The sequence below is a fragment of the Gekko japonicus genome, unplaced genomic scaffold, assembly GCF_001447785.1.
Source record: "Gekko japonicus isolate JY-2015 unplaced genomic scaffold, Gekko_japonicus_V1.1 scaffold1501, whole genome shotgun sequence".
NCBI lineage: Eukaryota > Metazoa > Chordata > Lepidosauria > Squamata > Gekkonidae > Gekko > Gekko japonicus.
This window is the reverse complement of record NW_015164716.1, coordinates 90388-114450: the sequence shown is the minus strand read 5'-3', so window position 1 is coordinate 114450 and position 24063 is coordinate 90388. Positions and strand designations below refer to the sequence as shown.

The 24063-nt window shown below is 49.0% G+C and overlaps 1 protein-coding gene across 1 annotated transcript in view; it reads left to right on the top strand.

The window, feature by feature from the left end:
* Positions 1-24063, top strand: part of MYO10 (myosin X) — a 179969-nt gene that overhangs the window by 149123 nt on the left and 6783 nt on the right. The window contains 11 exon segments of the mRNA XM_015409567.1: positions 3639-3732; positions 5115-5170; positions 8163-8305; positions 9711-9905; positions 10446-10603; positions 13912-14035; positions 15096-15393; positions 17535-17742; positions 19244-19380; positions 21148-21268; positions 23467-23922. Of these exon segments, the coding sequence (XP_015265053.1) occupies positions 3639-3732; positions 5115-5170; positions 8163-8305; positions 9711-9905; positions 10446-10603; positions 13912-14035; positions 15096-15393; positions 17535-17742; positions 19244-19380; positions 21148-21268; positions 23467-23922 (1990 nt within the window).

Genomic DNA, 24063 nt, shown 5'->3' with positions numbered 1-24063 from the left:
ATGGCTGCTTTGGAGGGGGGACTCTGCGGCATTATACCCTGCTGAGGCCCCTCCCCAAACCCCGCCCTCTCCCGGATCCACCCCCAAAGTCCCCAAGTATTTCCAACCCAGACCTGGCGCCCCTAGGATGTGGGAGCCCCAACGCTGGCACAGGACTGCCTTATGGTTCCGGCACCACGGACATACCAGCCTCTCAGGTTCAGCCACAGCAGCCATGCAGGCACGGTTGAAGAAGGACAGGGCGATACACGGGAGCGGGCAGGGTCACACAAAGAGATCCATCCGTCCTCATGAGGTCTCTGCAAACGCATACCTTTTTTTGCGTGCTTTCTTGCTGACTCTGCGCTGTCCTCAACGCTAAAGCTCTCCTTTTTGCAGTTGCAACCATTTTGACTAACCCGTTCCCTCAGCCAGTTTACATCCAGCTCTGTGGCAGAAGTGGCACTGCAGATGGAAGGCCTCGACCTCTCTGCCCTATTGCTGGCCCTCCAGAGGAACTGGTTGGCCACTGAATGAGACAGGAGGCTGGACTAGATGGACCACTGGTCTGATCCAGCAGGGCTCTTCTGAGGTTCTTCTCAGGGGAAGGCCTCGGCCTCTCTGCCCTGTTGCTGGCCCTCCAGAGGAACTGGTTGGCCACTGAATGAGACAGGAGGCTGGACTAGATGGACCACTGGTCTGATCCAGCAGGGCTCTTCTGAGGTTCTTCTCAGGGGAAGGCCTCGGCCTCTCTGCCCTGTTGCTGGCCCTCCAGAGGAACTGGTTGGCCACTGAATGAGACAGGAGGCTGGACTAGATGGACCACTGGTCTGATCCAGCAGGGCTCTTCTGAGGTTCTTCTCAGGGGAAGGCCTCGGCCTCTCTGCCCTGTTGCTGGCCCTCCAGAGGAACTGGTTGGCCACTGAATGAGACAGGAGGCTGGACTAGATGGACCACTGGTCTGATCCAGCAGGGCTCTTCTGAGGTTCTTCTCAGGGGAAGGCCTCGGCCTCTCTGCCCTGTTGCTGGCCCTCCAGAGGAACTGGTTGGCCACTGAATGAGACAGGAGGCTGGACTAGATGGACCACTGGTCTGATCCAGCAGGGCTCTTCTGAGGTTCTTCTCAGGGGAAGGCCTCGGCCTCTCTGCCCTGTTGCTGGCCCTCCAGAGGAACTGGTTGGCCACTGAATGAGACAGGAGGCTGGACTAGATGGACCACTGGTCTGATCCAGCAGGGCTCTTCTGAGGTTCTTCTCAGGGGAAGGCCTCGGCCTCTCTGCCCTGTTGCTGGCCCTCCAGAGGAACTGGTTGGCTGCTGTGAGACAGGATGCTGGACTACATGGACCACTGGTCTGATCCAGCAGACTTTCTTTGTGTTCTTATGACATGCTTACATTTGTATGATCTTTTAAGTAAGCCATTTAGGTGTTTGTTTACCATGAGCAGTGTTCCCTCTAAGCTGAGTTAGTGTGAGCTAGCTCGCAGTTTTTTAGCCTCCAGCTCATGCATTTTTGTCTTAGCTCAGGAAGGAGGGCTCCAGAACAAACTACTTTACGCAGAAACCAAATGGCTCGCTCACAACTTTAATGCCAGTAGCTCACAAAGCAGAAATTTTGCTCACAAGACTCCACAGCTTAGAGGGAACATTGACCATGAGTACTGTTTGTTGCAATGACCTGCATAAATTAATTGTGAGTTATGTGAAGAAAGGCTACTTTTTGCTTGTCCTGAAATATTCAAGGCTTTTTGGATGTCCCTAATAACACATGACTATTGGACAGAAAAGAGCCAAAATACAGCTTTGTTTGCCTCCTCTAAAGTTGGGAAAGCTGTCTGAGTAGTTAGTCATCATCTATTTATATCTTTGCCCAAGGATTACATAAAGTGCTCTAAACAGGAATGGGGTGAGTGGGTTTAATGTTTAACTGATTTGACTTGGATCATAATTGCTTTGTGAATCAAAAGCCAAACATGCCTCAAATAAACTGATTCTCCTAAAAATTAAATATATTTTGGTATAGAGAAAATTTTGCATTGACCAACGTCTCCTTGGGAGTCTCCCATCTAAACACTAACCATGGCTGACTCTGCTTAGCTTCTGAGTTCTGAAGAGACGGGGTTAGCCTGGGCCAGGTTAACTCGATCTCTTCAGAACTCAGAAGCAAAGCAGAGTCAGCCATGGTTAGTATTTGGGTGGGAGACCCCCAAGGAAGTCCAGGGTCATGACTCAGCGGCCGACAAAGGCAAACCACCTACTTTTGCCTTGAAACCCCCCTGCAGGGTTGCCATAAGTCAGATGTGGTCGGTGGCCCTTTCCACCACCCCTGAGAAAACTCACACGTTGCTGTCTCTTCACCTAACCCCACCACACAGAGTAGGGTTGCCAAGTTGTACCTTGTCCTGAAGCGGGGGACTCCCGGGTTGATCCAGGAGTGCGTGCGCCGCATCCACGCCACCAGGAAGTGACGCAACCACACCGGGCACGCTGGGGGCGAGGCCACGACCATCCGAGCGAAAACCATAGAGTTTTCCCTCGGATGCCCGGGGCCCCGCCCCCAGTGTGCCCGGCATGGTCGCGTCACTTCCTGGTGACGTGCACGTCGGGATGGAATTCCCCCCGGGGCCTGATCCGGCGGCGGCGGGGAACAGGCCTCTGGGGCGGGGGTTTCCTTGCCCCCCGGGGGGACTTGGCAAGCCTAACACAGAGTTACTGAATGTAGACGTGACCAGGGAATAAAAACTAGAGCTGGTTACTATGCCGCTCCCCATATCTAGTGACAAAATGGTGAAGGGTGTTGTTGCAAGCAGTAAACTGTTTGAAGTTGTATCAAGTATAGAATGTTAGTAAAATAATAGCAGGTTCTCAAAAATTTCAGACTGGCTGCAGATGAAATTCAGTGTTAAGTGTTCAGCACTAGGGGAAAAATAACTCAGATTATACAATATTAGGTTATGAATTTCTGTCTCTGTATGGGGGGGGGGGGGCGTGTGTGTCTTTAATCATCATTCCCTGATAATGTTGACTTGAAGAGGGAAACAACCAGGGATTGTTCCGAAGGGACTGAGTAGCTGAAAAAATCTGATGTTCCTGTAGAAACACGTCCACACCATAAGTGTACACATTCTTAGATTTGCTGATCATGTGAAAAAGCACAAAGTATATTTCAATGGAAAGATTATGTTTGTCTGTTGAACTGTGATTTAAGAAGGTCCATCTTGTTACCACCATAAACATGTCAACCATCATGATAACGTATGATTCACAGGGTGAAAGTTAGTGGATTGAAATTCTGAAATCAGTTCCATCTGTATTTTATGTTTACGGGCAGTTGTTTGTTTTAGGCGCTCATTAAAAGCGCCTTGGCGCTTAGTCATGCCGGCCACATGACCACGGAAACGTCTTCGGACAGCGCTAGCTTTTTGGCTTGGAAACGGAGATGAGCACCGCAACCCTAGAGTCGGATTCGACTGGCTTTCGAGCAAGGGAACCTTTTCCTTTAAAAGCGGGGGGGGGGGAATGCCTTTTCGTTTGTGCTGCAGGACAGGGATGCGACTGTCCTTCTGAAAGAATTTAAATCTAGTTCTGCATTCCCCCCCCCCCTCGGTGTGGGCTTTTTTCATGCTGGTCTTCCTCTTCCCGCCCCTTCCTGTCCCCGCAGCCAGTGGTTCAGCGTTCTGAGTCAAGTTCATGCCTCCACCGAACAAGAAATTCGAGAGATGCACGATGAGCAGGCAAATCCCCAGAATGCAGTGGTAAGGAAGGACGGAGAAGAAGTGTGCATTTTAGGAAGCACATGTTGCGTTTGAGGAAGAGTTTGAGTGAGTCTCGGCCCTCCGTTTTTCCAGGGGAGAGGAGTCCCACTTTGGGGGGTTGTCGAGGGAGGGCAGGGGCAGGTCTGCCACTATAGCAGGAGTCCTCCCAGCAATTACCCCACCCCACCCGTCTTCCGCACTGGCACAGCAAAGGATTCAAGTGGGAGAAAATGGGGGAGGCCACACCGGTGAACCCGAGAGTGCTGCTGCGTGCGCGTCACGGCTCCACATCTGGCTTTTGCGCTTCCCTGCCTGCCCACTCCTCCCCAGATCCCCCCCGGTGGCAGCCCGACTTGAGCCAGTTTCTGTTTTGTCGTTTCTGTGGGTGTTTGTATTTATGGGGGCTGCCGTGGCCCAAGTGGAGACGAGTACCACGTCCCTAGAGACTGGCTTTCAAGCAAGGGAAACCTTTACCTTTACTTGCATTTAAGACATTTCTACTTTCTTTCCCCCAAGCCGCCCCCCCCACCCCCCATACGATAAGTTCTCCACCTTTGGCACGTCTCACTTTGCACAACTCAAGGATGTTACACTGGGGACTTTATAATGCGACCGCAGTTGCAATTTTGCAGTATATATTCACTTATACGCCTACCTTTCTCCCAAATAGCTGGGACCCAGCACAGGCCTGTAGAGACTCACATTTGTCCCCCAAGTAACCTCTAAAAGGTGAACTGGGAGCTGTTCTTGAGAAAGAGCATCAGGATTATTTTTGGGCAGGAACGCACAGGAATGGAGTTCCGGCTGGCTCCTAAGTTGGCCACGCCCAGCAGGAACTCATTAGCATAATAGGCCACACCCAACAGCAGAAACTCATTAGGATTGGCTACATTAGGGGTGTGTGGCCTAACATGCAAAGGAGTTCCTGTTACAAAAAAGGCCCTGGGTTTTGACAACAAACAAGGTAAACAGAATAAGGAGCAAAAGGTGGGTGTGGCTGGATGACCACACTTCTGGTAACATGGGGTTGTGGCCTAATATGCTAATGAGCTGTGCTGTCAGGGGTGTGGCCTAATATGCTAATGAGTTTCTGCTGTTGGGTGTGGCCTATTATGCTAATGAGTTCCTGCTGGGCTTTTTCTACAAAAAGAGAGCATCAAACCTCTTGAAAAAGCAAACCAGCTGCTATCGAGAGATTCTGTTCCTTTAGCCATGTCTCCTCCTGGCTGTGTAGCCAGTGAAACAAACATGGCTCATTTCCATATGTAGGGGAGGATGGTGCCCAGTGTTTGTTTCTCCTGTGGTTGTATCCCATGGTTGTATCCCATGTGCCAGCAAACGCACTGTTCATTGTTGGTGCCTTCTTCTTCTTCTTCTTTTAGGGCACACTGGATGTAGGGATGATTGATTCTGTCTGTGCATCGGACAATCCGGATCGGTATGTTCAAATGCTGCTGGTAGATAGTGTAACTTTTGTTACAGGTCTTGTTAGGACATGTTTTGGCAACTTTCCGTATTTACTGAGGCCATCCAATTCAAGAAACGGAAGGGGGAAAGGAAGCTAGAACAGTCTTCAGTTTTTCTGACGTGCTCTAATGACGTTTAGTTCATCTTCACTGGGGACAGTGGAAGAAGCAGAAACTGCTTCAGCTGCGGTTCCGAAACCATCAGTTCCACCTTTCAGAAGCGTTGCTCCATAGTAAATAGTTTGAGGACTTAGGTTTTGCCTTTATACAAACCTGGTTCTAAACAAATATAAAAATGGGTTTGTTCGTACATACACTATTTGATGTCTCTTCACCTGACGACCAGAACATGTGAACCAATTCACGCATCATGCTTCAAGGCCATTGCACTTAAGGTGAGATGTATCTATGCCCATACATCTGTGCAGATAATGGCTTCATTTATTTTTTTAATTGACTTAATTTATAACCAGCTTTTCTCTCCAATGGAAGACCCAAAAATGGTAGGGGCTGTGGCTCAGGGGTAGAGCCTCTGCTTGGCATGCAGAAGGTCCCAGGTTCAATCCCCAGCATCTCCAGTTAAAAGGACCAGGAAGTAGGTGAGGCGGAAGACCTCTGCCTGAGACCCTGGAGAGTGCTGACTTTGATGGACCCAGGGGTCGGATTCAGTATCAGGCACTTTCATGGCTTACCACGCTCTCCCCCAGTTTATCCTCAGAGCCACTACCTCCTGACTGGATTCTCCTCGGCAGATGTTTCCTCTCCCTGACTGTCCCCATGTGCCTCTCAAGCAATGTTCCCTGTACACTGTGGTGTCCCGTGAGCAAAAATTCTATTTTGTGGGCTACTGGCATTAGAGTTCTGAGCGAGCAATCTGGCTCCTGCATAAATTAGCTTGCCCTGGAGCCCCATCCTTCCTGAGCTAAGACAAAAATGTGTGAGCTGGAGGCTAAAAAACTGTGAGCTAGCTCACACTAACTCAGCTTAGAGGGAACACTGCTCTCAAGGTCTACATGGTGGTGCCATTTCTGACGGGAATTCCTGAGACAGAGCGTGGAAGACATTGAGCATCAGTCTGACATTTCAAAAACATCTAATTTTATCGTTGCCCCTCATAAACGTTTCCTTCCCATTCCGGCCTCCTACCTTTACAATCTTGAAAATGTCAATCGAAAAAGAGCTTTCACCCTTCCTAGATTTTCAGCTTTGCCATCTTCAGTTATTGAGAGCAGATGTAACAAGATTGCCCGGACTGAGAGATTTTGCCCTTGCAACAGTGGTGAGATGGAGTCAGTGGCACAGGCCCTTCTACGCTGTCCTTTCAACAATGAAATTCCTACTGCCCTCATCTCCCCGTTACCTGAGCTCTGTCCTGACACCTCCGACTCCGGGATCGTTAACATACTTCTCTCTAATGTGAGCATAGGGATCACCCGGAAAGTTGCTAAATTCTGCTCCCAAGCAATTAGACTGTGTTCTCTATATATTTCCCAACTGAATGTGGAAGATAGTAGCTGATAGTATTCTATGTTAGAAATTCCGTGTTAGAAACGACTGTATTTGTATTAGCACTAGTTTTAATTTACTTTTATACACTTTTATATTTGCATACCTTAATTTTATATTTTATCAGATGATGGTCATTTATTTTTCTTCTTCCTACTTGTTTGTATTCTGGTCATGGACTGTAATTAAAGTAAAGTAAGACAGGAATTCTGTGCTAATTCCTCACAAATTTATAAAATACTGTCCTATAATAGTATGTATTGATGGTGGGACAGGCGTTGTGGGTTTTATTTTTGTATCGTTACCATAGTCATATCGTCTTATTTTTTTATGGCGACGCTGCCACCACGATGCTTGTGAGGCGGGTCAGGCTGAGAGTGTGTGGCTGGCCCAGGGTCCCCCAGGGGGGTTCCAGGGCGAAGCGGGGATTCAGGCCTGGGCCTCCCGATTCTAGTCTGACCCTCCAACTGCCGCCTGGCACCGGCTTCACTGTATTGTCCTCAAGCTGTGTAGATGCCTATTTGAACCATCCCTCCAGTTTTCAAGGAAGCACTCCCCCCCCTGAGGCCTGGGTTTTAAAAGCTGTATGTCATTTGCCAGGTGGGTTGGCCTGCTTTGCGGGGAATCTCCACACCAACACAGAGCCAGGTGTGAGATTTGTGGGTCACGGCCCGTTCAGGGGGCCTCTTCTCTGGCCCTCGTCATGAATGTAACCAGGGCTATTTTGGGGCAGGAACGCACAGGAACGGAGTTCCGGCTGGCTTCCAAGTTGGCCACGCCCAGCAGGAACTCATTAGCATAATAGGCCATGCCCAACAGCAGAAACTCATTAGGATTGGCTACATTAGGGGTGTGTGGCCTAACATGCAAAGGAGTTCCCACTACAAAAAAAGGCCCTGGGTTTTGACAACAAACGAGGTAAACAGAATAACAAGCAAAAGGTGGGTGTAGCTGGATGAGCACACTTCTGGTAACATGTGGGTGCGGCCTAATGAGCTGTGCTGTCAGAGGTGGGGCCCAATATGCTAATGGGTTTCTGCTGTTGGGTGTGGCCTATTATGCTAATGAGTTCCTGCTGGGCTTTTTCTACAAAAAGAGCCCTGAATGTAATAAACTCAGTGCCCTGCCTCAGGATCTCGGCTGCGCAAAAGAAGGAGAAGCAGCAGTCCTGGGAACAGGTTTCCATGGTCTGATGTTTATGGAGTTTGGTTCTAAGTGACTGAGTGATGAGATTGTGCCCGGTGGTGGAGCGCCAAGAATCAAGCAAAAACACAAGTCAGTTGAGATAAAATGGTGACGGGAGTGACTCAAGCTCCATCTGCGTGTGCAGTGCAAACAAGGGGGAAGCCCTTGTCCGGACGGGAAGTGGAATAAGTGGCTCACCTTGTTTCGGTCCCAAACAACCTCTGTGTTTCCAAAACATTTTTTTTCCCCTTCTCCTTTTCCCTCCCCATGTAGACCCAATTCCTTTGTGATAATCACCGCTAACCGTGTTCTTCACTGCAACGCGGAGACACCCGAGGAGATGCATCACTGGATCACTCTGCTGCAGAGATCGAAGGGGGACACCCGAGTCGAGGGACAAGAGTTCATCGTGAGGGGTAAGGATCCCGTGCAAAAGGAACGCTTCCAGTAGAGTGTGGGAGTCCTGATCGATTCCGGCTTCTAAAAAAAATTATTTGCAAAGTATAGACAGAGGACAAATATCGACTCCTTTCACAGCTTGTAAATCTCACCCTAGCTGTACTTCTTGTCTAGAAATCAATACTGTAGACCACAAGGGAAGGGGGGTGTCCACTGGTGTTCCCTCTAAGCTGAGTTAGTGTGAGATAGCTCAGTTTTTTAGCCTCCGGCTCACACATTTTTGTCCTAGCTCAGGAAGGAGGGCTCCAGAGCAAACTAATCGATGCAGTGGCCACATCGTTCGCTCACAACTTTGATGCTAGTAGCTCGCAAAGTAGGATTTTTGCTCACAATACTCCACGGCTTAGGGGGAACACTGGTGTCCACTGGTGTCCCCTCTAAGCCGTGCGATGTTGCAATCTCCCCTTGAAGCTTCTCGGAGGGTTGCCAGGCTTCAGTCAGCAACGGATTGTCCTGGAAGATTAAAACGTTCTCCCACTGGCTTTTGAGTGCTGTGAGGTTTTTGATCTCCTATTTGTGTTCGAATATTCTTTTTGTATGGGGACTGACCTGTTTCTCCAGTGTAGGGAGCAGAAGGGCACTGATGTCAGGTGTAACGCTGGGAGACGAAGAAGTTAATGGACCTGGGACTGGATGGCTGGATGTTGTGTTGTCAGAGTGGCTATGGGGTCGGAGCTGGCATTTTCAGTTTGTTGCAGGCCCTGGTCCCAGAGTCGGTGTCCACGTTCGGAAGGGTATTGCTGTGGGTGAGAAGTTGTTTTAAGGTTAGGGGGGCTGGTCTGTGGACAAGAAAAGGTTTGCCTCCCGATGCCTGCGAGAGGGGAGTATCGTCGCCCAGCGTAAGTCGCAGATCACTGATGCGCTGAGTCGGTTTGAGCAGAGAGCTCTATGTGGCCACCAGTGGTGTTCTGCTGTTTTCTCATTTGGGCCTATCTCGTAGCAGGTTGTCCCTTGGCATCCTTCTGGCTTTGCTGATCTCTTTCCTTACTGCATCGTGAGGGTGTTGTAATTTCAGGGTGAGAATCTCTGTCGGGGGGCTCTGAACAGATGTGACTGTAGCGCAGGGCTTGGCTTCAGACAATGGATCACTTGGAATGTTTGGAATGGTTTCTGTTGACGTGTAGATTATTTGGCTCTTGCAGTGTCTTGTACTGACTTCCTCTTCATTGATCAGTTAGTTTTTCCAATCTCAGAAAACGAATAGATCTTGCTTTAATGGTTATGATACTGCTAGAAATACCAGTTGCTGACTTAAGCTGAAGAAATTCATAACTATCGAAAGTTGAGATGAGTTCTTTGCTTTCTAAGAAGATCTTTAATTCAGGCAATACCCTTTCCTTCCCCGCCCCTACCCCCCACCAGGATGGCTGCACAAGGAGGTTAAGAACACTCCCAAGATGACTTCACTGAAGCTCAAGAAGCGGTGGTTTGTCCTGACACACAATTCTTTGGATTATTACAAGAGCTCAGAGAAGAATGCCCTCAAATTGGGCACTCTGGTGTTAAACAGCCTCTGCTCGGTCGTGCCCCCAGATGAGAAGACCTTTAAAGAGACAGGTAACTGACACAGGCCACTGTGTGACACAGAGTGTTGGACTGGATGGGCCTTTGGCCTGATCCAACATTGGCGTCTCTTATGTTCTTATGTTCTTGGGCACACTTCTTGGTGATCACTAATAGCATTCATGGTCTTTATAATACTCCTGGAATTTCAGATCTGATGGAAACCCATTTCAGGTTCTCATTGGCGCAAAACACAAGAAATCAGTTATGCATTTTTAACATCCCGATGTTTGTATAATCAACTACACCTCCTTAGATGTTGACTAGATGACTTTTAATTTGCATAGAACTCTGGTCTTTTCGCTGTTTTGAACTGCACAATGGGGAGATGAAACAGGAGAGTTGGTTACTACAGGAGACCTGCATGCTAAGCATTTCCGTGGGAGGATGGATGTCTGTAGTTCAGGACCTACCTGGTTCCTCCTTTGAATCAACCAGAGTTCTTCGATGTAGTTGACTGGTTCAGTTTTGCCAGGTATCCGTCCCTTGTCAGTGTAAGTTTGGATTCACAAGAGGTTGTTTGGTCTGCCTTAGGTTACTGGAACGTTACTGTCTACGGGCGCAAGCACTGTTACCGCCTTTATACCAAGTTGCTCAACGAAGCCACTCGCTGGTCAAGTGCCATTCAGAACGTGACGGATACAAAGGCACCCATCGACACGCCGACGCAGCAGCTTATTCAAGACATCAAGGTAAGGCTACATTCGCGACAGATTTCAAACTTGGGAGGCAGCCGGCCTTCTGCTTTACCCTCAGTAAAGAAACGGCTACATGTTCTCAAAGTGAGCGGCGGTCTCTGAGGCCCAGTTCCTGTTGCTGGAGCAGTGGGGCTCTTTCCCCCCCCCCCCCGATGTCCCAACATGATTGCATCCTGCAAACCCGCCCTGGACTCACTGGAGGAAGGAGAGGGGGCCAGAGTGAGCGATGCACGGATTTCCCTCGGATAACTAACAAACACAGTCACAATGATGCCCATTTGTGTCCCAGCCTTCCTCCAAGGAAATCAGGGTGTTGTTCGATATAAAGACCTGGGGACTGGGGAGGAGAGAGGCCGCGTTGTTCCTTTGACCTGCAGATTGTCACCTTTTCCATGTTTAATTTCCCTATAGGTGGTTTCCTGCTGGTGTAGTATTTGTTTCCATTCCCCCCCCCTCCCATTTTGAACTTTGTAGTATTAGGGTTGGAAGCAAGACATGTTTTGATGTATTGGAATTAAGTTATCATACTCATCTCAGGTTCTCTGCACCTTCGACATTCGTAAGCCACTTTGAGTCCTTTTTGTTCCGGGGAAAATAGGCTAAATAAATAAATAAAGGCAGAGCTACCAGGAACACACCGGTCATACCCATGCCCACATTAACAGCCCCCCAGGGGGGGTGGGGGGGTCAAGGCCCTTTGGGGGTGAGGCCTTTTCCTACCAAGTCATCTTCGGGGGCCTAGTTCTTGAATATGCTCCCTGACTGTTTCCTGGAGGACTGGTAGAACAGCGCCAACGCTGTGGAATGAGCTCCCTCGTGAGATCAGAACTCTACGGGACCTCCAGCAGTTCCGTAGAGCCGTTAAAACGGAACTGTTTCGCCAGGCGTTCCAGTAAGAACCGATTACGCCGGTGGTGTCGCACTAGCACTTTATCATAGGGTGTATTAGCTGGGATTTTATGGAACTGTATTTTATATTTTGTAATTGTTGGTTTTAACCGAATGTTGGTTTTAAATTGCTTGTAAGCCGCCCTGAGCCGCTTCAGCGGGAGGGAGGGGTAGAAATTGAATAAATAAATGAATTACACAGGTTTTTCTCTTGTCTTCTGGCCCTGCTCTGTGCGGCTTTGTGCTTTACGGTGCTTAAAGAAAAGCTACTGCTTCATTCTAGGCAGGATTAATGTAGGTTGAGCTAAGCTACATGGGGTATGTTCTTCTTTTTGTGATTTAATTTTAGGTGTAAGCTTTTGCGTGCACACACACTTCACCAGATACATGCACCTAAATGTGTTCCCCAGAATTAAGCTTGATTGGTCTTCAAGGTGCCCCCACTGGCCTCAAACTTTGTCTTGTTGCTTCAGACCAACAGGGCAACCCACCTGAATCTTTCTTCATAAAGAAGAAGAAGAAGAGATTGGATTTATACCCCATGGCCCTTCACTCCCCAAAGGAGTCTCAGAGCGGCTTACAAACTCCCTTCCCTTCCCCTCCTCACAACAGACACCCTGTGAGGTAAAAGAAGAAGAAGAGATTGGATTTATCCCCCGCCCTTCACTCCCCAAAGGAGTCTCAGAGCGGCTTACAAACTCCCTTCCCTTCCCCTCCTCACAACAGACACCCTGTGAGGTAAAAGAAGAAGAAGAGATTGGATTTATCCCCCGCCCTTCACTCCCCAAAGGAGTCTCAGAGCGGCTTACAAACTCCCTTCCCTTCCCCTCCTCACAACAGACACCCTGTGAGGTAAAAGAAGAAGAAGAGATTGGATTTATCCCCCGCCCTTCACTCCCCAAAGGAGTCTCAGAGCGGCTTACAAACTCCAAGAAGAAGAAGAGATTGGATTTATCCCCCGCCCTTCACTCCCCAAAGGAGTCTCAGAGCGGCTTACAAACTCCCTTCCCTTCCCCTCCTCACAACAGACACCCTGTGAGGTAAAAGAAGAAGAAGAAGAGATTGGATTTATCCCCCGCCCTTCACTCCCCAAAGGAGTCTCAGAGCGTCTTACAAACTCCTTCCCCTTCCCCTCCCCACAACAGACACCCTGTGAGGTGGGTGGGGCTGAGAGAACTCTTGACAGAAACTGCTCTTTTTTCAAGGACAGCTGTGCCAGAGCTTGTGACTGACCCAAGGTCACACCAGCAGGTGCAAGTGGAGGAGTGGGGGAATCAAACCCGGTTCTCCCAGATTAGAGTCCACGCCCTTAACCACGACACCAAACCAAAAGGGAGAAACTCCTTGTCAGGGCTGATGTACTAATAAAATCCCAGTTCTTTCTTTTCCTGGAGGTGTCATTCCCTCTTAAAAACACAGGTTTAAGCCCGGAAATAAGGCAGATTGAGACCCACGATCCCGCTCTCCCCACAGCATTCCACCCCTCTGATATTTCTGGGTGGCAGAGCCCTCTGAGAGAAACATCCATGCAGCTCTGGTTGTTTTTGGGAATCAGGCCGGTCACATCAGTCAGCAGTCTACCCGTGAAACAGAAGAAGGCCTCGCTGCCGTCCCGCTTTGTTGTGAGGAGAAGGGATGGTGTCACCATTGTAATAGCCCCCGGTTTCAGGGCGTGGTGTTCCGCATAGTGAGTGACGGAGGCATTCGGGGGCGTGGGGGGCAGAGCCAGAATCCAGGGGAGGAGAGCGGTGAGTGCTGCAAAATGACCACTGGAGAGAGACGGAGGAGAGGAAAGAGAGTCGGAGGGGAAAGTAGAGCTGAAGAGCAGGAAAGGAGAAGCGGCCCCGTCGTGTTGTTGGTTTGGTGTTGTAGGAGTGGACGTGCTAAGAGCTTCTCAGCCTGCAGAGTTACCTTCTGTGAATATCATATTAAATACTGAAATATCAACAACACCATCAACGGTGTGTCTCCCCCTCTTCGACCTGTTTTTGAAGTTTATTTTCTTCATTTATACCTGGGGTTTTTTTCCCTTGCGACATCCCTGCAAGGTAGGTGAGGCTGGACTGGCCCAGGGCCACCCAGCAAGTTTCCGTGGCAGAGTTGGGGGTCTGAACCATTCTGCTAGGACCAGGACGCCACGCTGCCTCTGAAGTGTCTCTGCAAGCCCTGCATCTTGACGAGACCTCCTTTTCTAAAAATGGATTTTGTGACTTCTTCGTGAATGAAGTTTGCTGTGTGTGGGGATTTCCTTTGAAGTATTGCAGAGCAAAATTTGAACACAAATATTTTATTTCTGGCAAACCTCCTTCCCTTTTCTCTAGGTTCTGTGTTTTAAATTACTTACTTTACGGCTGCCTTTCCCAAGGATTCCTTAGTGGGTGATTCCTCACTCTGCTTTCTTCATATTTGCACAGGAGAACTGCCTGAACTCTGAAGTCGTTGAGCAGATCTATAAGAGGAACCCTATCCTTCGTTACACCCAACATCCACTGCATTCCCCGCTGTTGCCACTTCCATATGGGGACATCAATTTGAACGGTGAGACCTTAAGCTGTGGAAGCTCGTTCTCCTCAATGTTCGAAACCACACGCATAAGCACAGACCGTTTCATGAAGATAAAATAGTTTGACTAATTCAATGATCAAGTCAGTCCCTTATACAATATAGAACACTGCTGTAGTTAAATAGTGGCTAGGCGATATTACTGTTCAGCAGGGCTCTTTTTGTAGAAAAAGCCCAGCAGGAACTCATTAACATAATAGGCCACACCCAACAGCAGGAACTCATTAGCACATTAGGCCGCACCCCCATGTTACCAGAAGTGTGGTTATCCAGCCACACCCACCTTTTGCTTGTTATTCTGTGTAACTTGTTTATTACCAAAACCCAGGGCCTTTTTTTGTAGCAGGAACTCCTTTGCATGTTAGGCCACACACTCCTAATGTAGCCAATCCTAATGACTTTCTTATGTTGGGTGTGGCCTATTATGCTAATGAGTTCCTGCTGGGCGTGGCCAACTTGGGAGCCAGCCGGAACTCCGTTCCTGTGCGTTCCTGCCCAAAAATAGCCCTGCTGTTCATCTTAAAACAGTTCCAACTTGCTTTCCGTGTGTCTGTCTCTTCCTACGTACTCCACCCACCATCTAGGATTGGGAAGTCCAACTAACTAAGTCTGCGGTTACACACGCCAGTAGAAGCGGAGGGGAAGCAAGTCTATTTCCTCCAGAGGAATTTGACACACAGTTGCAAACCCTGAGACTTCCAGGAGTCAGACAAATAATCGTAAAGAGCTGCATGCAGGAACCCACAAGGCCCCATTGCAAATTGTCATAGCCTCTTTTCCCAACCTTTGAGAAAATTACCGACTCTCAAAAAAGAAGGAAAAACAAATAAGAGGGAAAGTTAATAATAACATAGGATTTTGCAAAATTTAATTGCATGTCTCAGTGAGCAAAAATAGTTTATGTCGTATCCATTTTGTAGCGCGGGTGTCCGTGCTGTCTGGATGTTACGCTCCAAATGTTTGCCTGCCGTGAAACACCATAAAATGTGGCATGTTGAGGAATCATAGGATTCTCTGCTGTGTTTCCATCCTCTAGTGCTGAAAGACAAAGGCTACACAACACTGCAGGATGAAGCCATCAAGATATTTAATTCTCTGCAACAGCTGGAGTCCGTGTCGGATCCTATTCCTATTATTCAGGGCATTCTTCAGACGGGGCATGATTTAAGGCCCCTACGAGATGAGCTTTATTGCCAGCTCATCAAACAGACGACCAAAGTGCCCAGTCCGGGGAGTGCCGGCAATCTGTACAGCTGGCAGATCCTCACCTGCATGAGCTGCATGTTTCTGCCCAGCCGTGGCATCCTCAGGTACCTGAAGTTTCACCTGAAAAGGTAAGCAGAGCTTCAGCATGATCCCTAACCCTAAACCCTAACCCGTATGGCTGTCTCCCACTATTTTTGTCTTCTTTGAGGGAGAAAAATAAGCTTCTGCAAGCCCCTTGCGATCCAGCAGCTGGTTCCTGGCATCCCTTTTGCCAGGCTAGACTGGGAAAGGGAGGCTGTGCATTTGTGCCTCCTCCCAACACCGTTTCCCAGGAGCTTGTTTTTGGCAGTGGAACGGGGAGAGGGATTGAAAGAGGGAGGTAAAACCAGGGAGAAGGAGACTCCCCATTCACCCAGCCTCCCACACCCAGACCTGAAACGTCTATTTTAAGAGAGAGATACTCTGCGTCTGTTGATTATATCTAATACTGAAATCAAACCAGGTTTATATTTGGCTTATATTATACATAGGATATTGATAATGGGCATTCATATGATCTGTGAAGAACCACCAGGTACGAATAGGTGAGATTTTGCATGACAGAGGCTGTGGTCAGACATGCCACTTGGTGCGGAGGGGAAGCGAGCCTATTTCCCCCAGGGGGAATTGACACGGCATTGCACGAGCACGCATCCTTTGTAGCTGTGGGCGGAGACTGTCACTGTGTAATTGGACAGCATGTTCAGCCGAGTGCTTGCGGGGGTTTTGACTTTTGTTTCCCACGTGCATAAACGAGGAATCGCTCCTCCGCATGGAGGGTTCCCCATGTTGTATGCGGTTATGCACATACTGCTAAGCGGAGGGGGAAAAGGGCACAAAGTCGGGATGGACTGAGCAGACCATACCCGATGGCTAGAGTGCGTGCTTGAGCGATCAGACAGGGGAAAGTCCATCCATGGCTCGTCGGCAAGCATTAGGAGCAGACTACCTCTGGTGTCTTTTAACTCCGCTTCCATGGCGGGGCAGCACGGGGTGTCAACGGCTGCGGGACCTTTCCCGGATGTTGCCGCCTGATCATGCCCTTTAGATCTGCAGGCATTCGCAGCCGAGTCAGATCTAAAGGCACGTCTGACCACGGCCAGAGAAGTCAGAAGGAGCAGAAACGCTTTCCCGTGGTGTGACGTCCTCCTTATTGGGGAGGACTAGTTTCACTTTAAAAGTTCTCTATATTTTGTTTAACTGGGTAGATTCTGCTGCCACCAGGAAATTTTAAGGATTTCCAAACCTTTATGCTTTTACTTTTACTCTAACTAGTTTGGTAGACTGAGTTTAAGGCTTACGAGGAACTATGTGGTCCTGGGAAGTATTTCATTCAGAGCAGGTATAAACTTGGATAAAATAGGATTTATTGAAATAACTACTAGATAAGCGGGTGGTACACTGTAACTAGTAATGTGTAAATGATGAACAATTGCTTTGGTATCACACACAATCTTGTCCCTCACTGACAGGGATCTTTTCATGTAACTTTGTAACACTTTTTATCTCAATGCCCTATATGTTCACTGTTTCACTCCAGTTTGTTATGACACTCAGACTTTCCTTTAACTTTTCTTCACTTAAACTTTACTTTACTTTACTTTTCCCTATACACTCAGCTTTCAGCTCTCTTTCTCTTTTTCACTGAACAACTTCAACTGTCAGCTTCTAACTGCTTCCACACAGAACTCCTTGTCTACATCAACTGTCAACTTGTAACTGAAACTCCTGACTGACTCACATACTCATCCAACCAGATTCACTTCCAAAACCCCTCCCCCTCTATGTCAACCACCAATCATACCACACTTGCCTCTCTCAACCACACAGCCATGCAACCAAACTTTTAAAGAGACACACACACAAAAAAACAAGGAATCATTACACGTGGGGACCCGTGAACTGCATGTGACCCCCCCATCGGCTGTGGCTGGCCGGAGCTTTCCTTTGGGGAGAAAAGCCATCAAGGCACATCCTTACGTTGGCTCCGTTGTTCATGTTGAGCTCTCTCTTATCGTATCTTCAGGGTTCTGGCAAAAAGTTCAACAAAGGCCGAGGAAAGAACTCTGGGAATGGGAGAACAGTGCAGACGACCTCTGAGCCTTGTTGATAATGCCACGTATAGGCGGGATTCTAAATATTGCTTTTCAGCTGTCTTCAAACTGCCAGATATTTTTTTTTGGGGGGGGGGGGCGAAAGGAAACTGAGACTCTTGTGTTTGTCCTCACAGGATCCATGACCAGTTTCCAGGCACTGAAATGGAAAAATATTCCCTCTTCATTTATGAGTCCCTTAAAAAGACCAAGAGCAGAGAATCCGTGCCATCCAGGGATGAAATCGAAGCCCTGATCCACAGGCAGGAGATGACTTCGACTGTCTACTGTCATGGCGGAGGATCCTGTAAGATCACCATCAACTCCCACACGACGGCTGGCGAGGTGAGAAGCATCAGAGGAGCACAGATCTTGTCACGGCAAGACGTGGAGTGCTTCGGCTAGGCGCACGTGGACGTCGCAGGCCTGTAGCCAGTACCCTGTAACCAGTGTTCCCTCTAAGCTGAGCTAGTGTGAGCTAGCTCACAGTTTTTTAGCCTCCGGCTCACACGTGTTTGTCTCGGCTCAGGAAGGATGGGGCTCCAGAGCAAACTGATTCATGCAGTAGCCAAATTGCTCACTCACAACTTTCGTGCCAGTAGCTCGCAAGGTAGAATTTGTGCTCACAAGGCTCCACAGCTTAGAGGGAACATTGTGTGGAGATGAATTGTTCCAAAAGACTTCCTGAGGGGCGGTCATGTGACTCTGCTACATTCACATGTAATGTGAAGGCTCTCAAACTGGAGAGCCAGTTTGGTGTCGTGGTTAAGTGTGCGGACTCTAATCTGGGAGAACCGGGTTTGATTCCCCACTCCTCCACTTGCACCTGCTGATGTGACCTTGGGTCAGTCACAAGCTCTGGCACAGCTGTCCTTGAAAAAGAGCAGTTTGTGTCAGAGCTCTCTCAGCCCCACCCACCTCACAGGGTGTCTGTTGTGGGGAGGGGAAGGGAAAGGAGTTTGTAAACCGCTCTGAGACTCCAAGTGACGGGCGGGGTATAAATCCAATCTCTTCTCTTCTTCTTCTTCTTCTTCTTCTTCTTCATGGCACCTTGACGACGATAGCAATACTATAGCATAAACATTCACCACAGAGGAGATTAATGAGAAGGCAGAAGTCAAAAGCAGCGGCAGTTGCTATGTGCCTGCGTGGAACAGAAATATTTCTGTCATGGCAGTTTTGGCATCTTGAAAACTGAGCATTCCTCCTCAATGTGCACCACAGGGTCCTAGAACCAATATATAGCTGCAGAGTCAGGATCATGCCACTTTTGAGAATATTGCCTATGGTGTGTGTTGGTGGTCTGAGATCAAGGGAGGCTCCTGAAAGGATCTTGGGTGGACCGGCAGGTCCTGCCACAGGGCCAAACAGAGACTGCAGAACATTACGATGAGAGGCCTGCAGTCATCATCATCAAGTTTATTGTATTAGCCATTGGCCATAACAAAGCAGGCCTGCAGTCTAGCTGTGTAACAGTCATTCCACCCTGCTCTTTGTCCTGTGTTGCTACTCTCCTTATTGGTACCTTTGGAGCAGTTCTAGTCCTAGGAAATTCAACAGAAGAAAAGGCAAATCTCCACTGATTTATGTAACTGGCAGCAGCTTGCCTTGCGCCTGACTAATTGCAAAATGTAAAATATTAAATCTGAGCACTCTTTGTCAAGAAAGGGCAAATTTGAAATGTCTACTGTTGAGAGAGTTAAAAAGAAAAGGAATTGGGTCTGCTGCCCTTTTAGATTTCTGATTCCTCTCTCGCCTTCGTTTTCTCTTAACTGAAGTTGTTACCTTCTAAAATCTCACCGGCTTTCTCGTGTCTCATTTCGGTCTCGTCACGTCGCCCTGATAGGTCATTGAAAAGTTAATCCGAGGCCTGGCCATGGAAGACAGCAGAAATATGTTTGCCTTGTTTGAGTACAACGGAACTACGGAGAAGGCCATTGAAAGCAGAACCGTGGTGGCTGACGTCTTGGCCAAGTTTGAAAAGTGAGTTTGCCTCTGCTAATTAGCAAGCAATTAAAATCTTTCAGAGCAGCATCCTGAATATCCTTTTCTTGAATCAATAGCCTCCCACCCCCCCAAAAAAAAAATTAATGAAGTGCTTGTACGCCCGGCACTGGTTACATCACCCGTTAGTGTGCTTCTCGTGTTCCGCTGTCCTAACATTTCCTTCTCTCATGTACTCCCACCAGGGCTATTTCTGGGCCGGAACGCACAGGAACGGAGTTCCGGCTGGCTTCAGAGTTGGCTACGCCCACTACAGCCAAAACCTCTGCACATGCATGGCTACAGAGGGAAGGCCTGGAGAGAGACACCCCTGGCAACTCCGAGGCAGGCGGGCCAGGGGTGCTGCTGGAAGGATCGGGGAGGCATTTAAATGCCTCCCTGTGTCTTCCCTGACCTGTCCAAAGGCCGGCTTGTCCAAGGGAAGGCATGGGGGGGTGGCCTAATATGCTAATGAGCTGCACTGTCAAGGGTGTGGCCTGTTATGCTAATGAGTTCCTGCTGGGCTTTTTCTGCAAAAAAAGCCCTGGCTCCCACCATCAGGAAACCTCCCCATTTGGGCTGCACCTCCGGCTTAAAGCCTGTTCTGTTCTTTTAAGGCTTCCCACCACTGGGACATCAACCTCGGAGTTGCTGACAGTCTCTCCAGGAGTGCAGGCGGAGCTCCTGGGGCAACTCCAGAAGTCTGGTGGGGCTGCTCTGAAGCTCCTCTGCTCTTCCCTCCCAACGTTGCTGCTGACATTGGGGCAAACCGGTCACAGCAAATTTGGCAGACCTTTTGGGAAAGGCTTCTAGAATTTCCCTTCTCCCCATTCCCCCTGCAGACCCCGATCTAGGTTTTGGTGCCATTGATCATAAAGGGAAAGAAAGAGCAATCAAGCGTGCCAAAGCATGCACCATTGGTTGTGGTCCAGCACACAGAACACTGGGTCCCTGTGAGAGAGGTGGTCCAGGTTGCCTTGGGCTGTACGGCTCCAAGGGGTAAGAATAAAACAGCCCTGCTGGATCTGACTCTCCTGTCCAGCATCCTGTTTCCCGCAGTGGCCAACCCATCGCCCTGGAGGGCCAACGAACAGAGGCACGCGTCCTCGGACTGTGGAGGTTCCCTGTGGTCACTGTGACCAGGAGACCAGGAGTGATGGCGGGCCTGCCTGGGACCCTTCAAAAGCCATTGCTGTGTCCTCTGGCAGTGGCTTCCCCGGCTGAATAGCTTGTTGAGTAATTCCTGTGTGGATTTGTACAAAAGAGCCAGAGTCCAGAAGCCCCTTCAAGACTCACAGGATTTGTGGCGGGGGAGGAGGAGCCTTCCTGAGTCACACAAAAGCTCCCCACCACCACCACCTGTGAGTCTTGAAGGGGCTCCTGGACTCTGGCTCTTTTCTGCTGCTGCTGCAGACTTACTTACAATGGTGACCAACGTTCCCTCTAAGCTGTGGAGTCTTGTGAGCAAAAATTCTACTTGGTGAGCTGCTGGCATTCAAGTTGTGAGCCAGCGATTTGGCTGCTGCATAAATTAGTTTGCTCTGGAGCCCCATCCTTCCTGAGCTAAGACAAAAATGTGTGAGCTGGAGGCTCAAAAACTGTGAGCTAGCTCACACTAACTTAGCTTAGAGGGAACATGACCCGTCTCGATGTCTATGTGGACTTGTTCCTTGTGACAGCCGCCCTGAGCCCGTTCGTGGTCTAAAATGTCATGTGAGCGCGTTTTCCTTTCCACTCCAACCTGGTCTGTGCCTGCGTTTCCCCCAGGCTAGCTGCTGCTTCAGAAGGAGGCAACACAGTGTGGAAGTTTTATTTCAAGCTCTACTGCTTCCTAGACACGGAGCATGTGCCGAAAGACAGTGTGGAATTCGCATTCATGTTTGAGCAGGTAAGGCTTCACTGTTGCATGTCGATGGGGGGAAAAATAAGAGATTAAGGGGATTTCAAAAGGAATTACATATGCTGCTCAAATGAAACAGTGAAACGTAATTGGGACACTCTGTCTGGGGCAGTGGTGATCTGTCCTCTTGGTGCAAGGGGGGGCCAGTGGAGTTCTGGCCCCACAGGTGGGCCTCCGGATGGCCCCTGGGCTTTGGCCACTGTGTGACACAGAGGGTTGGGCTGGAGGGGCCACCGGCCTGATTGCTGAGAAGTTGTGCATGAGTAGTGCCTATTTTACCTTTTTATCTTACCTATTTACCTAACTTTTAGCAAAGTTCACCTGCATTTAAATTCAGTCCCACCTTGAAGTAAGGTGAGATGGCTGCCTCAGGTGAAAAAAGTATGGATGCCACTGTTTGTGGCAAAGTAGAAAACAGGGCCTTCAGAATCAAGATGCATGGCCCCACCGAGATTATTTATTTATTTATTTTGGAATTTATATCCCGCCCTACCCAAGCGGCTCAGGGCGGCTAACAGGCGGCCATGCCGGATTAAAATATAAAATACAATAAAATATAATTCCATACAGAATAAAATGGTGCTCTACAGTTCTCTGAAACTCCCCAAGATGTGCGGTAACCCATATTGGCGGCCAGCGTTATTAATGGCGTGAGCGCCAGGAGTGATGTTTCCCATCTCTGCCGGACGACATCTACCCCCCCTCCCAGTAATAGGGTAGATGATAAGATCATATCACAATGGTGGAATAGTGGCGGCGGTGGCTCCTACTCAAAAGCCTGGCGGAAGAGCTCCATCTTGCAGGCCCTGCGGAACTGCAGAAGGTCCCGCAGGGCCCGGATCTCCGCCAGGAGCTCGTTCCACCAGGTAGGTGCCGCCACCGAAAACGCCCTGGCCTTTGCGCTCCCATCTATTTTACTGAGGTTCTGTAACGTCCCAGCACTGTCATCCATTTATCCTTTAATCCAAAGGCAACTATTGCAATGGTTTTGCAGCCACGGACATTGTCATCTGTTGGGCTAAATTTAAAATCCATAGTTTTAAATCCCCCACAAGCATAATAAGCAAATGGCAGTTCAGCAATATAAACGTGGTAACGGTAAAGTCCCTTGGACTGCAAGAAGATCAAATCAGTCAATCCTAAAAGAAATCAACCCTGACTGTTCCCTGGAAGGCCAGATAATGAAACTGAAGCTCAAATACTTTGCCCACCCAATGAGAAGGGAGCACTCACTGGAGAAGACCCTGATGCTGGGAAAGATTGAAGGTCAAAGAAGACGGGGACGGCAAATGATGAGATGGTTAGACAGTGTCATAGATGCAAAGAACGTGAAATTGAGCCAACTTCAGAGGACAGCGGAAGGCCTGGTGGGATCTGGTCCATGGGGTCGCAAAGAGTCGGTCTCGACTGTGCGACTGAACAACAACAACAATTGTGCATACATAACAGCTGAGACAGCCAGATAGAATGCCCATCTGAAGAGGCAAATGCCAACCTCTTGAGCCTCCATTTAATATAACATGAAATAATTGGACTCGGCTGTTTCGTTTAGTGTCCTCCTGACTATTTCCTCTCTCATTTTGGCATTATACAAAAATTGGTCGCATGCAAACCAGTTTGGTAGAATCTAACGGACTTGAGCTTGGGAGGTTAAGGGTAGCTGTTGACTTAACTAGCTGGCCTTGGGGAAGACACGGTGTGAAATGGGAAGAGCAAGATATGGTCTTGTGAGTATTAATAAGATAATAAGAATTACGGGTCCTCATAGCCACATCAGTGAGCCCTTCCGTTCCTTGGTGATTGCTTCTTGCTTAGCAGCACTATCCAGACAACTTTATCAACGGCCTTGCCACCCTGTAAAACTCAAAGAGGAACACTAAGAAGTTCCTTGGGGATTTGATTTCTGCTCACCGATGGGGGGGGGGAGTAACTTTGTACTGCAACTGAAGACAGGCAGGCGTGTTCTCTGCAATTATGCCAGAATGTTTAAGTGGAAGCAGGTTCCTTGGAAGAAGGCTGACAAGCTGCCCTCTTGTGGCTGAAAACAGCGGGAAAAGAGTAGCTAGAAAAAAGCTGATTCAAACGTCTTTCTCGATAGGTGGCGGAGGAGGGGGGGCTGTGGTTTGCTCTTTTGGGAGGACCAGAATTCAGAATGTGAAATCCCGTCCTGCTTTTCTCCCTGTTAGGCTCACGAAGCGGTGATTCGAGGGCATTACCCAGCTCCCGAAGAAACCCTCCAGATCCTTGCTGCCCTGCGCCTCCAGTACCTGCAAGGCGATCACGCATCGTCCGGTATCACAGTGCCAGAAATCGAAGACGTCTACCCACTGCAGAGGCTGAAGTCACGCATCATCCAGTCCACCAAAACGTTTACCCCCGCAGAGCGGCTGGAGAGGAAGCGGGCCACCTTCCTGGATGGGACCCTGAGGAGGAGTTTCCGCAGCAGCTCCGTCGGCAAGCAGAAAATGGAAGAGGATCAAATGCTGGAGATGTGGGTCAAAGAGGAGGTCTCTGCTGTCAGGACGAGCGTGATCGATAAGTGGAAAAAGATCCAGGGAATGAACCAAGCGCAAGCAATGTCCAAGTACATGAGCTTGGTTAAGGAGTGGCCGGGCTATGGGTCAACCCTCTTTGATGTAGAGGTGAGCGAGTCCGTGGCTGGCTATGCATTGTCCCCCCCTCCCCCCAAAAAAAGAAAATACTTGTGTGGATACAGAGATGAGCAAGAATCAGTGCTTCAGCCAACAGCCACGGTTCTAGACCTGGCTTAACCCTCTAGAGTA